Source organism: Lichenostomus cassidix, chromosome 1Aa (assembly GCF_008360975.1).
Source record: "Lichenostomus cassidix isolate B80296 chromosome 1Aa, HeHo_3.0, whole genome shotgun sequence".
Taxonomy (NCBI): Eukaryota; Metazoa; Chordata; class Aves; order Passeriformes; family Meliphagidae; genus Lichenostomus; species Lichenostomus cassidix.
Window position 1 is genome coordinate 13,302,231 of NC_139480.1, and position 16,564 is coordinate 13,318,794.

At 41.7% G+C, this 16,564-nt stretch overlaps 1 protein-coding gene across 1 annotated transcript; it reads right to left on the reverse strand.

The window, feature by feature from the left end:
- Positions 1-6,886: 6,886 nt before the first annotated feature.
- Positions 6,887-12,418, reverse strand: SYPL1 (synaptophysin like 1). Its single transcript, XM_085040707.1, has 5 exons — positions 12,259-12,418; positions 11,412-11,530; positions 10,051-10,255; positions 9,038-9,226; positions 6,887-8,183 (listed from the first exon to the last, which is right to left on the reverse strand). Exons 1-5 carry the CDS (start codon positions 12,325-12,327, stop codon positions 8,067-8,069), a joined length of 699 nt encoding a protein of 232 aa, XP_084896833.1. The 5' UTR covers positions 12,328-12,418; the 3' UTR covers positions 6,887-8,066.
- Positions 12,419-16,564: the final 4,146 nt, after the last annotated feature.

A 16,564-nucleotide genomic window follows, 5' to 3' on the forward strand; every position in this document is an offset into this window, starting at 1 on the left:
TTTCCCTGTTAACTACCAGCACCAGGGCTAGCTGTCTAATGCACTTACTTGGAAACATCCTTACAGATGTGAAAGCATGCAGACTGTGGCAGAAGCATCTAGGATATCACCCCCCCCCCCCCGCCAAAATTTCAAGGGAAAAAAAAAAAGCAGTTTAGAAAAGTGACAGCATTCAAGGAGATCAAAATGGACACCAATTTCTGCTAGTGACCTTCTGCCAAAGGGTATTTCCTAGCCCCTATACAAAAATACAGCAGTATTTGCTTGCTACCAAATATTAGAAGGCAAGGACTAAATTCCAGGTAGGAAACCTCACCTACTCAGCTACTACCCAGCTCTGAAAGTGTCTGAAGAAGTTTGAGACCTTGTTCTGTCAATCACAATCCCAAAAGCCTCCCGAAATATCTGAACACCCCATTTGAGCCTGCCCAGAGAGACCAGGGTCTCACCAATGTCCAACAGGAACATACCAAGTTCAGTGACAGATAAACCTCACAGAGGCATTTCCTGAACTACTTTACCTGATGCCAGGATGTGTTTTGGCATCCTACCAACCCCACTGGCCCTGGAGGGGGTGAGAGGGAAGGGGGAAGTGAGCAGAACATTTGTGTAACTCTCCCTGTCTGTCTGCCCAGGGTGGATGGTGTCCGTGGGACAGCTGACAGCTAACCCACTTTAGTGCCTTGTTCAGGACCAGCAGAGCTGCAGCTTGTACCTAATATCCTTTTGTCCCCTCCCCATCACTGTTGTACCTGGAGTGAGGGAGCCAGCTCAGATCATCAACAAAGAACTAAAGTAACAGACATTTCAGGACAGTATTTCAGTGTTGTTCTGACACATAAGTCAGGACAAAGGTGGATGCTCCTAGAGATCTCCTCATGCACAGCCAGTGTTGAATCAATACCATGTTCTAACATGCTCCTGAAGAAATCCTGCCCCATCACTGAACCAGAAGCTTTTTCCACAGAGTTAAAAGAGCATGAACTTACCCACTTAACAAAATAAAGCAGCAGCCAGCCCCAGGGTGCCTCCAGCCAGAACTTGGCTGTAATCACTCTGCTGGCTCTTCTTGCATGAAAGATTCACTGTCCTCTCAGCTTTGTTAGCTGTAGATCATGACAGGTGGTTGTAACTGAATGGTAGCTCAGGGATTAATCCAGAAGGGACTGATCCTTCACAGTCCTGCCCATTTTGGGGCACCAGCACATATGCATGGTAAATAAAACTCCATCACTCCAGCCTGGAGGCCTATTGCACTTGCTGTAAATCCATGCAATTAACTGCCCAACTCATGGAAAAATATGTTCATGGTCTCTTGAAGAAGAAAGAAGAGATCTTCCAAGTTTCCAGCAAGAAAAGGTTGAAAGCTCTGAAGTGCCCACATTGGCCACATGTTAAACCAGACAATCAGTAAAGTTCAAAATTAAATTACTTTCTTGATTAAGAGCTTTCAGGGCCTCAGGACAAGAAAGAAATACAGGCCCTTTGGCTTTTTTACTTTAGCAAAGCATTTCTCAAATTCATCTTGGTCTAGCTTCATTCTCAAGATGCTCTTCGTGGAGCTGAATGTAAAAAGCCTCCTGTGCCTGCCAGTCCTTTCTCATTACTTTTGATGCACAGTCTCTGTGGAAACTAAAGCTAAAAATAATCACCCTCATCTCCTCTACTAGCACATATTATTTTATTCTCTAACCATAATTGCCTGATCTACCTGCATTCGTGATCTTCTAGGGAGAGAACTTTCCCATACCATGCCAATTTCTGTGTGAGTCCTCTCCAGGGGTACTCCTGGTGCTGTGCCTGGCATAATTGCTTGTACACTGTCATAAAGATGCCTTGCATGTCACAGCCACTGCTGGGAACCTCTGAAAACTCCCAGTGTAGCTCTGAGATGCTGCAGCTTGAAAGATCCTATCACCATTTGTCTCCTTTGGACTCATTATCAGAATATTGCATCCCTTTTCTCTCTTCTTCTTTTGATCAGGGACCTTTTGTTTGCTGGCCAGCTCAAAGAGAAATGTTCAGCTGAACTGCAGACTGTTTTTATGGTGTAAACAGGACCTGTTCCAGGGTCCAGAGGCACGTCATGCCAGTAAAAGACCCAGAGCCAACGCTGGCCCTTTTGAAGAGAGGGAAAGCTCCTGATGCAATACTCCATGAAGCCCTTGTTAAGAGCAGGTCAAATTCAGTCTCAAGGCATCACAGCCGCCTTTTGCTGTGTGCAGACTAGGCTGTTGCATGGTACCAGAAAAAGACTTATTTCATTAGATAGTCAGCATCTGTCCTTTACAATTTGCCCAGTCTTTTGTTTCTTTGTTGGAGAGCAATCTTCACATCACTGCATGCAGAGAACTCACCAGGCCACTAATGCTGCTCAAATGCCAACTGAAAATCTGAGCAATATAAGAAAATCTACAAAAAATACCCCTGAGATCTTCCAGGCTGCAGCCACCTCTCTGTGGAAGAGGATGTGTTCCATTTCAGCTCATAGGATTAGGCATTATATGGAATAAGTGTTCTCTAGCTATTTTATAGTGATTATGAAATGAAACTTGAGAATACAATTCCTGTATTACTGTGAGTGTTGAGGGAACAACTAAACCTTTTGTTCTGCTACAGCCAGTGTAAAAGCAGAAAATAATTGCTCTGATGTGAAAGCTGTTTAAAAAGAAAATACTACAAAACTTGAAAAGGAGTACAGTCTAGTGGCTTATAAAGGTAATAGTGAAATATAGTATTTTCAATTCAGAAAAAGGGAAAGAAAAGCCACAGAAACATAAAGCAGGAGAATCCAGCAGAAGGATTAATATGCACAGTGCAGCCATTCACCCCAGAGCAAAGTAGAGCTCCAAGGGAACCCAATCATATTAAATGTGAAGTTAAAATTAGATGCTTGCAAAAGCAAGATCGGGATGCAAAAATTAAAAATAGCTGCTGTATCTGCAGAAAGTGGTGGAGAATTAGATTTGAAGTCACCAGAGGAAGATGATTTAGGGGCTGTTTTGTATAAATATGAGCAAACAAAAAGGAGCTGGGAAGAGCAGCATGTATGACCACAGATAGAATACCATCCCAAGGCAGGGGGTGAAGGACATAAAATGACTACTGCTTTACATGACAAGAAAAAACCCAGGGGATTCAGCTACTCATCTTGGGCCACAGAAAGCAAGCACAACTGTGGGCTTTGAATGAAATTGAAACTTCAAACTTTGAATGAACTTGAAATGAAACAGGTGAATTAATTAAAGCTTGTGCCAATAGCAGTGTGTACTCTGACAGACAGTAAAGTATCAGCATACAGCCTCCTCCATGACTGCATTAAGTTAAGTGGTTGCACAGAGAGGTGAGAAGGAAATGCAGCTGGCAGTGATAACATGAAGTCACAAGCCAAGAAAAGACACAGCATGTTTTATGAATAAATGAGGAGTTGCTCAATTGTTGACAGGATGTAATAGCAAGTACAAACCACCCGTTGCTGATAGGGCACAGCTACCTGCAAGCACAGGTAAAATCTCCTGGCAGCAACAGCAATCAATCAATCAGATTCCATGGGCCTGATGGATTATGAGAACCAGCTGTTCTCATAACCCAGGGTGTAACAAATACACCTCCACTCACTGCAATAAACGCTGATGTAGCAGAATGAGAAGGAACCTACTTAGAGAGGTAGAAGAATACTCTTACTGAGCATTATGGGTTTGGTCCAGGAGGTAAGGAAAAAAAAAAAAAAAAGCCTGAGGGAGCATTCCAATGTCAGCCAAGCAGAACCCACAATGAAACATTAACTGAAAACATGGATAGCAGAGAATAGGATCTGGCAGAGGCAGATTTCCTTAAGGAAACAATGAAAGAATATGGTCAGGATTGGCACATATTTCCCTAGTCCCTACAGTGCTTGTCCTGGAACAAAGGGCAAAACCTTCCAAGTGTGTCCATGTGGGCACAAATTTTAAGCATGGCAGAACACAGCTCTATATTGCTGCCTTCCTAACTCAGGATGAAGAATGAAATATTGAGGCAAGAAGAGTGCTACTGAGTACAGGCAAGTTTTTAGAAGCTGCAACTGAAAAACAAAGAAAATTTATAAGAAACACAAGTCTGAAATTTTAATTTCTTTTTCCCTGCTCTAAACACATAGTGTCTGTAGGAGGGCATTGTTTATAAGGATACACCTGGATGCTCTTGACATGCCAGAAGGGAATTCCACAGTTGAGTTAGTCTCAAAAATGTAACTCTATAGTGTTGCTAAGGTAAACTTGAAGAAAACTCCCTCATTCCCTAATATGTAGGGGATGGGGATGTGCTCCTATCCTGAAGCATTCTTTTGACTAATTATTCAGCTTAATATGTCAAGGTGACTAAGCAGCAAAAACTGGCTTCTGACTGGTGTCTGTGACAAGAACTTTGCCTTAGGCAATACAGCAAATCTGTCAGGAATGAACACATATTAAACACTGCCACAAAAACAAGAGTAGATGATCCAGGGTGATCCAGAATATCTGATGTGCCATCATCAAGGGATGTGCCATCATCAAGGGGCCTTTGTGGAAGCATCAGGGACTATCTTCAGGCAGTTTCCAAGAGTGAGGCACCCTACCAGCTCCCCAGGAGCTTGCAGTAGGGCAGGCAGCCAAACCAGCACAGAGCAGCTCAGCATAGGCCCAGCTTAACAGGCTGCTCAGTTCTAGGGAATAGCAGGCTGTAGCTACCCTGTGTCCACAAGCAGGTGATGAACCCACAGTCTTACAGCTCTTCACATCAAGGCAGCTTCTGTCTTCTTTCTCACCTTCAGTGAGAACTCCACACCCCCAGCTTCCACTGATAGCCCAGTGTGCAGCAAACCAGAGCCTTGAGGAATTCCCCATGCATCACAAAGCAATGTACAATCAAATTTAGCACTGCTGCTGGCCTGTCAGCTGATGTTTCAGTGTCCCAGCCCCAGCTTGTGCTGCAGATGGGTTTGCTGGCTGGGGTGACAGTGGCCAAAGAGATACAGAGCCCAGAGAGACTCCATTCTTCACTATTGGCACTGGCTCCTGGGGATTGGACATTGCCAGATCTCTCTTGGATTTAATTTCCTACTGCTTTTCCTGCAGATTGGTGGCAAAGCTCTCAGCCAACACTGACACCATGCCACCATGCCAACTCCACAGCAGGGACTCTCCTGGGAGATAGCACATGCAGCATATACATTTCTCAGCATTGTCACAGAGGCCTGACCCCCAGATCACTGGTCAGAGCAGCCTAAATCACAATGTACTTACTTCCTTAAAAACCTCCTAATGCTAATGGATTCTATTCTTTACTAAGGAGTTCTCTATTGCCACCCCATGCTGACCCCTCAGCTTTATTTTCCTTCACTACCACCTGACAGCCTTTCTTCCCACTGTGGGCTTCTGATCAAAATCCTTCTCTCCAGCATCACACCAGGGATCATACAGCCCTTGACTAGCTAGGGCTGCATAACTACAGCCTGCTACCAGAATAATTCCTGCAGTATGAAAGGATTTTTATGAGCTTGCTCCACTGATGGCTGCAAGAAAAATAGCTGCCAGCTGAGGATTACTTACCTGTAGAGAGCTGGCAGGTATCCAGGCCCTTTGTTCCCTCAGTACAGAGGGATCAAGCACACTGCATCTCCCAATAGCAATGGCGATTTCTTGTACAGTCAAGATAGAGCTGGTAAATCAGACATGAGTAAATAATACACTGAATGTTTTGGTGCTGCCAGCACAAATATGATGTTAATTCAAAGGCAAAGACTGCTCAGCCCTTTTGTGGGTGTCCAGGGTAAATGAGAGCAGCTGCTTGCTCCTGCTGCATGATTTCCATTTCATCTCAGCTGCAGGACTCGAGCAGCCATCAAAGCCTGCAGTATTCTGCATCAGTCCCTCCCCTTTACAAAGGGAAACAAGGTTTATCCTAATGAGCCAGAAGTGCACATGGGGTTACTTTTCCTTTCTAAAAATCTTGCTTGCTGTGTACTACACATCACACTTAACTTGGCCTGTTAAGAGTGACCTGGCTCTGCATTTAGCACTCTGGAACAGATACACATGCAGCCTGAATTCCTATAAAACACAACCACATACTTGTGAATCTCTATTTCACCAGCTACAGTCCTGCCTGCCATATTCCATCTCCTTGTCTTCTGAAGGAAAGCACTCTGGGAATGGGACACACTTGTTTCTTCTACAAAAAGTGTTAGGGGTAAGTTTCAGCCCTAAGGGAACAAGGAATGTCTTTTTGAGTGCACATGAAATTTAAGTTTTTGTTGAAACAATCAGTCATAGTGTACCAAGCTTTCTAACACTGTTTCACTTGTTGGCTAGACCTCAGCCATAAATGAGGCCATTACTGCTCTCATGTGTGCAAAAATACTCACAATTACCATTTTATAACTAGACCCTGCCAATGACTTACAGGTCTGTTTGTGACAAAGTACATAAGCACATAAGAAATAGGTAGGAATACAGTTATCTTAAAAATATTAAAGGTTAATAAATATTGTAGCCACATCATGTGTAATCTTAAATCCCAAAAGAATGATAAAATTGGAAAACCTAATTAATGTATGATTACCAAGTTTTTTCTTAGACAATAAAAAAATAGAAGTTTTATTTATTTAAAAATATGTATTTCGTCCTAAAACATAAATATGCTCAATGATACAAACCAGTGAAAGTTGCATTTCTTACCTCTTCCAAAAATAAAATTCTGGATAGCTGTAACTAATACAAAGCGCCTACTCTGAGCTGACACTGAGAAGTGCTGAGCAGCACCAGGCAGCTGTAGCCTGCAGGAGTGACAAATAGTCCTCTTTACAAAAAGGGCCCCAGTGCAAAAGCCCCTTCTGTAGCACAGGTAACTCAGCCAACACAGTCAGCAATAGCCAAAGCCATGCCCCAGAAGCTACAAAGCCAATATATTTGCATTGCTACTACAGCAGTAAGGACCCAAAGCACATTATTTCAGCAACACTCATACTGACTTTATTATGTTCTTTGGGACTGAAGTTTACTATGAGAAAGTCAATAGCTCTGGCACACTGAACAATTACAATTTGTGTTATATGCACATTAAGTCTATTTTCATCACAAATAGTTTAAACAAACAAATACCTGAACAGCTTGATTATTGGATTTGTCAAAACATTTGTTCTGGGCAAGTCACAGGGAGTCAGACACCTTAATAAAGTCCACATGAGAAGACACAAATATTGTTTCCAATGAATGAGCTGAACAACATCAATGAAGATCACATTCAGACAGCTCCCCTTACATCCTTTCACACACAGTCTTTGTTCATGCACCTCAAAAGAAATACACAGAAGCCCAGGCAATAGCGGAATAACTTTACAGTATTTGTAAATGTTTTTGGCCACACTTTATTTTTCCTCCCTCCCCCACCTCCTTCAAGAGTTTAAATCATCTACTGCACACATATACAAACTCTCATATTAGTGAGACTAGAAGCTATGAACTCATTCAGGGATTGTCCCAAGCCATTAACAGTAAGAACATATTGAACATAGAAATTATGTCCTTCCTGACAGACCCAGCAGCAGATTTGATACAATGGTCTGAATGGATTATCTGGAAACCTGCAACTTTGACAGAACTGTGAGTTCTACTGAGGTGACTTTTGCAAGGTATTAATGATAGGAAGAAACTGGAACTGCATTTTCACATGCCCTGGGTGAATTTACTTTCCATTTTCCAGACAAGGCTTGTCAGAACTAAAGATGATGCAGTAATAACCCAGATACAGATGCTTCTCACCCACCCTCCCTGTGAGGCTAATTTAAGGACCAGAAAAGGTCAGCATCCAGATAACCTCTTCATTTTGCTCTTCAAAAACTCTAATATAATGCTGCAAAATCTTGAAAGACATATTTTCACGATAATTAAACGCTCCAGTTGGAGTACCCAAGACCTTATGTCAAACCATAGTACAAAATAGAAATTTGAAGGAATTATCAGTTATTATTGAAATTAATCCTAATGGCTCCATGCTCTTGGTAGTGTGATGTGAAAATGGAAGCACTTCAAAATATCAACTTGTTTTTATACTCTTTCAGTTGGACTTTCAGAAATTCTGTTCCATTGGCTTTGCAAGTTGGTGTCCTTGTATACAAACCAAACATTTCCTGCCCATAAAATCATATTAAGCAAGCCAAACACCTGTAGGGTGAAGAAAAAAGAGGGGGTGGGAAATGTAATATTAAATTTGTTGTGTTTACTTGGGTTTTGTTTTTCTTTTTTTAAAAAAGTCAGAATATGCCTTCAAGGCAAACCAGAAGCTACTATCTTTAGCACCCCTTCAATATGGACATTTCTACACTCTTCAGAGTATTACAAGCTATTTTAACAGCATTCTTTGTAGACCAGAGAGTCAAACTTACTTTATCCTTTGCACAGAATTAGACAAATTCTTTTCAGTCACTGAGCACCTCTGCATATGCACACTCAGACCACATTACTAATTATTATTGGATCAATGATAAACAGCCTGAGTTTTGAAAAGCAGGATTCACTAGGATGTTCATACAATAAGCCTAATTTGCCCTGCTATGAAGGGCTCTTTTTGTGAACATAAGCCTCATACCACTGTGTTACAAGGAACCTCAATCTGATGTGCAAAAATGCTCACAGTTGAGTGAAAAAATCAAGGTTCAGCACCAGCACAGCATTTCCTCCTTACTTACATCAGTCATCAAACCACTTGGGTGGCTCAGTAAGAGATTTTAGAGCTGCTCTTGGCTACAGGCATAAATAGACATTCAAATGCATCTGGAAATGCTGCATCTAGCAGCTCTAGAGGTAGACCCTACAAATTGTTTATTTTCTTTAGAAGAAAACTTGTTTCCTTAGAGAAATTATTTGCTCAGTGTCTTACTACAGTATTAATGGACCTATAACCCATAAAGAAATCTTAACACAGAGCAACACATGCAATCAGTAGAACAGGACTCTCAGGTACCATTTGTTGTTTTCCAGCACAGTTATTGTGCCCATATGGTGGAAGGCATACATACCACAGACATATTCAGAATTCCCATGCTGGTCACAGAAAGAAAATGACAAGTTGTTCCTGGTGCTTTGCAAGATTCAATTCCTGGAATAATGCTGGCTCCTGTGGACACCTTGATGTCAGCAAGTGCCTTTGCCCAAACAAAAGTACTGACCAGCCACAGAAAGGCTGTCAGGACACTGATAGTCAAGTCCTACATGAGAGAAATACTCATTAATAGGTTAAAAAAAAAAAATGCAGGAATATACATGAGAGCAAGGCAGAGACAATATCAATTACATCACCTAGATAACTGCATCAGTGTTAATGATCACAAGCAAATTTAGTCAATAATAATGTTGTAATTACAAGTCAATATTGATAACCAGCTACAAAACGCTATGCTTGCGCTTGATAGATGCAAAAGACAATCTTAACCTTTGTAAGAAATCTGCTGCTAAAATCACATGCCTAGCACTTATTTTATGAGAATTTAAGCCAAAGTTCAGTAAAGTGAGGGTGATGGGAAAAGCACAGAGGATTTAAATCTGGATGGCTGATACATTAAAATTTGGTTTGAAATGTTACTAGGTCCATTTTCAAGCATATTATGAAACTTCTCATTCAAAGCTTCAGTATTGAAGGTGACTAAAATCCACAAGGTAATTATTTCCCTGTGTCTGTTGCAGAAGGTGCTCTACACAGGGAAAATTCTCAGATTAACAGAGGAGGTTTCACCTATGGAACAATGGCATATTCAAAAGAAAATTATGGTGAAGATACTGTTCACCTGAGAAGCTGAAAGTCCATTCCACTCTGCTTCAATAACTGCATAAGGTGTGGTGCCATGGATGGCCAAGGGCTTTGGGTCCCCCTTTCTGCTCAAGTGCTGTAGTGACCAGTCCAAAATACTTGTGTTCACATTCCATTTAACTTTTGTAACTACTGGATATTCACCAATAATTCTTGCATTAGCAATATTTCTCATCTCTTTGTAGTTTCAAAGTCAAAACATTAAAATATCTTAGTCTTACTTACAGTTAGTGGAAACTTGTTATTTTGCTGATACACATGGTTATACCCAATATATACCACAAGGGCAGTAATGCAGTAGAGGAACACCAATGCTGCCAGTGTAACAAAGAACTGTGCAGAAGAGGAGAAGTTGCCCACAAGATGGGCATCAGTCCAAGTACCACCACAGGCTTTTGGGTCTGGTGCACTAAATACAACAGTATTCAACCTGTGAAGTTTATATCCATCTAGTTAGAGTTGCCTCTGCAGGGGAAACTTAATATAATTATGCTTCATGCTTCACAATAACAGTTCTTCAGCATTCTAATTGTATAAGTTTACTCTAAAAGATACACTATGTATGTATAAATAATCAGTAATGCTACACAAAGGTTTGTCAAGCTATCTGAAGATTATTCCCAATCCTACACTGAGATATGCAGTGGTACCTTCAGGAGAAGAATCCTTATCTCATTTTTAGAGCAGTTGAAAAAATTCCCAGTTTGGAGGCAGACTTAACATTATTTTCCAGACTGAGTATTAAACAAGGGATCAAGACTTAAAAGGCATTACAGCTATAAAAAAAAGCAAGCACTGAAGCTGTATAAGTAAAGCCTGTGTGACCAGCAGTGACCACTACAGAATTATTTCAGATCCCCACTGTCCCCTGCAAATGCTGTCATAATGCTGGGATTTGGGACCAAGCTCTATATTGTTGTAGTAGTTTTTACTGGCTGGCCACTGAATCCTTTTCTATATTTATTTATATTCTTATGTTTACTGAACACATATGGAAGGCCAGCCCTGCACTCATTATAGTTGTGCAGTTGCAAGAGCAAAGAGGAAGCCTTCCTCCTCCTGCTCCAGGAAAGGAGCTTGTCTCTACCAGAGCACTGCAATGACACTGAAGTATTTATGTTTTTTTGTGCCAAACACCCTCACCAAGATAGCTGTAGAATCAACAGAAAAGTGTTTTCCATTCAGTCTTTCAACTAAAAAAGGATAATGGCACATTCAAAATAATCTTATCTGGGCCTCCAAAGCAGCTACAAATTGATGAAGCATTAGGCTGTTAAAATTGATTTGGTTGTTTTGCTTACTAATTACTTTCTATAGCATTCATGCACTGCTAGACTAGAGCTTAAGGCAGAGTAATGCAAAGCATAACACAGCCAATTGCCATTTCTACCTACATCTTTCTATAGGTAACTAACAACTGCAATTCTCTGAATAATTACAACTAAGTATTTATTTATTGATGCTACAGAGCAAGCCAGAAGTTTCACATCTCCATTTATAAAGTACATATCTATTCATAAGGAGACAGAGAGGGGAAAAGGGATAATAAAGAGTTATAAAGTAAAAAATGAAGAACTAATGCTCACCTGAATGGATAAGCAAATGCAGCTGTAATTGTTTTGTTTACCACACCTTTACAGGAAACTAGAAGGGTAGTTTCACCTTGAAAGCCTCCACATGTGGCAAAAGCAAAGATGGCAAGAACCTATAGGAATTGTTACATAGACACATTACTGCACACCACTAGAGGTCAAAGGAAGCAAACTCAACATTTAGCTGAAATAGCTAAAGAAGACAAGAAATAGCAACATAGTTAGCAAACCTGAAGTATGAAGGGATGTCAAGAATAAAATGCTGAATTTCTAAAATCCAAAGGCATCAGCAACACTGCTATCCAAAACCCATTTGAAAGTGATTTCTGTTTATTTTGTTTTCAGTTGAAGAGCAAAAATTATAGGGGTTTGTATTTTGTTGGCTTTTTTAAAAATTCTAACAGCCAGCATAGTATTTCTTACAGTTGATAAAGGAAACACTTTTACAAGTCTCACATATCCACTACTGCAAATATAAATAACTAGAAAGTATATGCTCAGAGTGTCACATACCAACCTGACTGTCCAAATAGCTCTTATTTTCCCTTTTTTCACTAGCCAGACCCTAAACCCCCAATCATCAGAACACTCAATACACAGCAGCACAAGTTGCTGTAACAGAGTTGTAGTTAACACATCAGGTTTATGCATCTGCAGCCCCAGGGTTTGGCTGAGGAGCACCAGTGGCCTGGGGTGGCCAACAGCTCTGCCAGCCCAGCAGCTCAGCCCTCCCCAGGGGTACCCAGCCTGGGCACAGCAGCAAGGCCAGGCCTGGGGCAGCAGAGGCAGCAGCCCCACATGAGGAAGGGGCTTTGCCCTGTGCCCCTGCAGCTCCACTCACCCATTCGAGGACCTTAACAAAGCCCAGAGGCTCTAGGAGCACGCTGAAGTCCACCCTCAAGCCAGCCATCGTGGGAGAGACCAAGGCAGCCAGCAGGAACCAGGATCAGCACCAGCCGACTGCTGCAGCATCCCCGGCAGCTCCCTATAGGGGCACCCGGTGCCACACCCTCCCCTGGAGATGGGGATGGACCACCCACACATCCCCAGCTGCGGCTCTTCAGCCCCACACCTTGTCTGTGGGCTGGGGAAATGAAGCAGTGACTGTCACACGGGGGAAAGGCATTGGCCATTTTGTGAAGTGAGGCAGCAGTGACTTCTTCCTCTCCCTCTTCTCTAGCCCCTTCCTCTTCCTCTCTCCCCAGCCAGCACACTTTGGACAGTCACATGTGCCATACCTTGTGCTTGATTTGATGGCAAACAAGGCCCTTAGCAATCCATGTGCTTGCCAAAATATCATCGACTACCTTTGATGTTTTAAGCTTTAATTGTTTTCTGTGACTGCACTTGATTGCTGATATGTTAATCATCAGTAAAAGTGAAGAGCTAAAACTCATGCTGGAGAAGGCTTGAGGACCATCAGAGGGGCTGCCCTGTGTCCCCTTCCCAGGACAGAGACCATGGATAGCCCAGGTGGCCATGAGCACAGCATTGCTGCTGCAGTTTCCTGGCTCTGATTCAAGATCCTGTAGGAGTTTCTTCTGAGATTGCTGGGGGCCTCTGAGGAACATCAGGGTGTCTGGTGCTGCTCTCGGGAAGGGGTGGCTATGGGAGGCTGTGGCTGCTTCTAGCAGGATTGACCTGATCTGGCAGCTTATAGCAAGATGTACAAGCAGATCCTGGCCAAAGGTCCTGTCTCCCAGCTGAGCCCATTATTGCTGCCAGGCAGTCTTGAGGAAGGTGCTGAGGAGATGCCAGTGGGAGAGCTGGCTTTGAGTGCAGCTCCTGGGTGTAGTTAGAGGGTGCAGAGCTTGTGCCAAAGGGGGCCAGCAGCCTCCACAGGGCAGCAGGTGTGTGCTTAGCTGTGGTGGTGTGCTGGCAGTCCCAGCCCCAGCACTGCTGGGATCAGTTCTCCTTTGGCTCAGGTGGAGCTGCTGAGGAGTTTGCAGCTCTCCAGTCCTGGGCCTGACAAGCTGAGGTGCTCTATGGACCTGATACTGACAGGTAAGGACTAAGCAGTAATACTGCTCAGGGCTATGGAGGCTGGGGCTTGCCTGAGTTTGCTCTGTGACAGATGTTATTGCTGTGAATAGCTCATGGGAGGCCAGCCAAAGGTGGAGACACAGAAGGAAGCTTCCAGGCTGGGGACTGCCTGTGAGAATAGCAGCAAAGCCAGTGTTCAGCTGGTCTGGGGCTGCACTGTTGCAAACTGCCTGAATGGCAACAAGCTCTGCTGTTCTCACACCGTTCAAGGAGAATTTCTGACCCTGGCTTTCTGTGCAGTGACCAAGAGAGGTGCTGACATCTGCCTGCTGCTACAGATCCTGGAGGGATTCCAAGTTAAAGCTGTGGAAAGGATGGCTCTTTCCTTTCTTTCACCACTTTGTTAAATAGTACCTAAATCTCACAGAAAACCCACCATGATCCAGACAAGCAGTGCTGGGGGTTCAAGCCACCTTGGTTAGCTTTGCTGCTTGGATGGTCAGTGCATTTAAGGAGTTAAATAGGAGTGTAAAACCAGGGACAGACCAAGGTAAAATATATATTTGCTCATCGTCTTGACATCCTCCGTGGCAAAGAAAATCTGTTCCATATGTAAGTGACATACAAAATGTTAGTTCAGCCTAAATGAACTAAGCAACTCCCTGTCCTCCCATCCAATATACCTCTGTAATTTTTTTCTCTGTCTTCCTTCTTCCACATATTTTACCTAAACCCTACAAGCAATGTGTCTCCCTAAAAGTACATATAGACACTTGTTTGATTATTCTCCTTTTCCATGTGTAAGTTAGTTAAAAACATATCATTATTTAAAGCATTTTTTAAAAATGCTCTCAGTCTTGATTTATATGTTTTTTTCTTCCTGAAGTCCTTTCCCATGTCAGATGTCCACTATGGATGTACTCTGAACTATATACAATGTTCTAGCTGTGAGCTCATTAACTCAAAATTGGAAAAGGCTTTTTATTTCTCACTCCATATAACTTCTCTCCCCACTGAGTTTAAAAGTATTTTTGAACATTTCTGCATGTGAATTTCATTCCAAAGTGATACCAAACACTTAAAATACAGGTGGTTCTTCCAAATGGCCTATTTCATAACCTGAAATCAATTCCGGATCAAATATCTGCAAGGAAGATTTTAAGCAGGAAAGCCTGTATATTTGTTAGGAGCACTGAAATAGTCCATTTCAAAAGAAAAGAGAGTTATTTTCATTGGAAAATAATATTGGATTAAAGAAAAAGTGGCAGAAGTTTAGAAAATACAGAACAAATGTGAGAAAGCAGAAGCTGGTAATATTGTAAATTAGAAGATAGCCTATTGAAGAAAAGTGATGAGAAAGAAAATGTGCCACAGGACCAGAATGTTGTCTACAGGCTTGTGGACAACAGTGATGTGTTTTTGAAACACAGGAGGGAGAGAAGAGCTTATACTAAAGTAAACAGACAGAATTGATGGAATCAACTTAAAAAAATAATAGAGAGAGAAAAAATTAAGCAAGAACAGCCAGTATTTGGTATTTGGGAAAAAGCAGGGCAGTATTAATATGCTAATCATGTAATAAATCCTTTCCACTCCAGCAGGGCTCAGGGGAGTGCTGAGTCACATCTGCTAAAGCTTCTCTATCAGTTGTCAATACCCAGCAACCCCAGTTTGGCCAGGGCTGATAAAGGAGTTCTCTTAATACAGACAATGATTGACAGACATCTCTGAAACACAGTTTGGGATCCAGATGTCTGAATGCTATGGCAATATAAGCCTATCCATTTATCTCTATTCCTAAGAAAAGAGATGGGGTGACTGATGCAGAACCCTCTTGACAGAGAATTAAATTAGAACAATACAGTCAATGTCAAGCTGCATGGTCGTTTGGGAGGGAATTTTTGCTGATTAGCCAATGCTTAAGCTGATCAAAAGACTGGGCTGATATTACTTGACACTGCAACATAGTTTCAGGTTCTGTGAGGTATTTGGCCTGGTATTTGATGACTCTAGAAGGATATAAAACTGATGTAATCACTGATGTAATTAGAAAGCAGGTAACTGACTGCACTTTAACTGAAAATCAGGATTATTAAGGACCCAGAGATTTATACTGAGACAGTTTTACCAAAGGATCACTGCATTTAAAGTATTTTAAAGAATATAATTTATATTGAACATAAAGTGAGATTCTGAAAATATCTTCCAAGAGAAAACAAACACTGAATGTTGTTTTAGAAGGAGTTCGGAGTATTTGCAATATTGTTGTTTGTAATAGCAGTGGAAAAAAACCTGAATGGTTCTTGGTGTTCTTTGCCCATCCAATCCCCTATGCAGCCAAACAAGGATTAATTCAGGGAAGTCCTGAGCTCTGTGTTTACAGATAAAGCAGGAGTGGGTGATTAAGTTAATACTTATCTGGCAGGGATAACCATTGCCCAGGACTGCTCTGTCCACACCACTGTCTATTCAGCAGGGCAGGAAACACCAGGTGAAGAAAGTGTTTTCTTCCTCCCATAGTAAATAAGCTTTACTTGCCTCATAACTGTCTACACATAGTTTTTTGTGATGTAATGAACTGCATTCTGTTAATTCTCTGTATGTTTTCAAGTATCTGCATAATTTTATTTGCTTGTGCACACTGATGCTTTAAAGTGTTCTTTTTTAGACCTGTAGATATATTTATTTTTCCACTTATTCCTTGTTGGCTCTCTAATAAGAATATTAGGTTACATCATTATTTTTCCCTGACTTCTGTAGCACACCTCTGCCTTTTCTCCAAGACTTTGGAAATCACTATTTAATGCATTTGATCTTTGCTAAAAGTCCTTGAGACATATTTCACTGCATGTGCCATTCATCTTTCATATCCAGGCAGGTTTTAAGTTCTGTGGCTAATACAAACCTGATTTTCCAAGGTACTGTATCACTAAAAAAAAAAAAACCCAAATCCCTGAAAAAAAAAACCCTGGAAAAAAACCCCTAGGCATTTTATGCTGCCTTTTTTTCATTTAGTCATAGCAGCTTAGTTATTTCTTAACTATTACTAGTACCCTTGCTGCTCTGAATTTAAATTTTCTACTACTGCATGTGGAAAAAATCTTGTTATTCTCCTGGATACCTGTAGAAGCCACTGCAAGGCAGGTGGTCGTGTCCCCTACCGT

Excerpts from the sequence above, each read along its gene's own strand:
- SYPL1 (XM_085040707.1), bottom strand. The coding sequence starts at position 12,327 with ATGGCTGGCTTGAGGGTGGACTTCAGCGTGCTCCTAGAGCCTCTGGGC. Across the intron at positions 9,227-10,050 it reads ATAACAAGTTTCCACTAACT|GACTTGACTATCAGTGTCCT; the intron begins GTAAGTAAGACT and ends TCTCTCATGTAG. Across the intron at positions 8,184-9,037 it reads GAATTCTGAATATGTCTGTG|GTGTTTGGCTTGCTTAATAT; the intron begins GTATGTATGCCT and ends TTCACCCTACAG.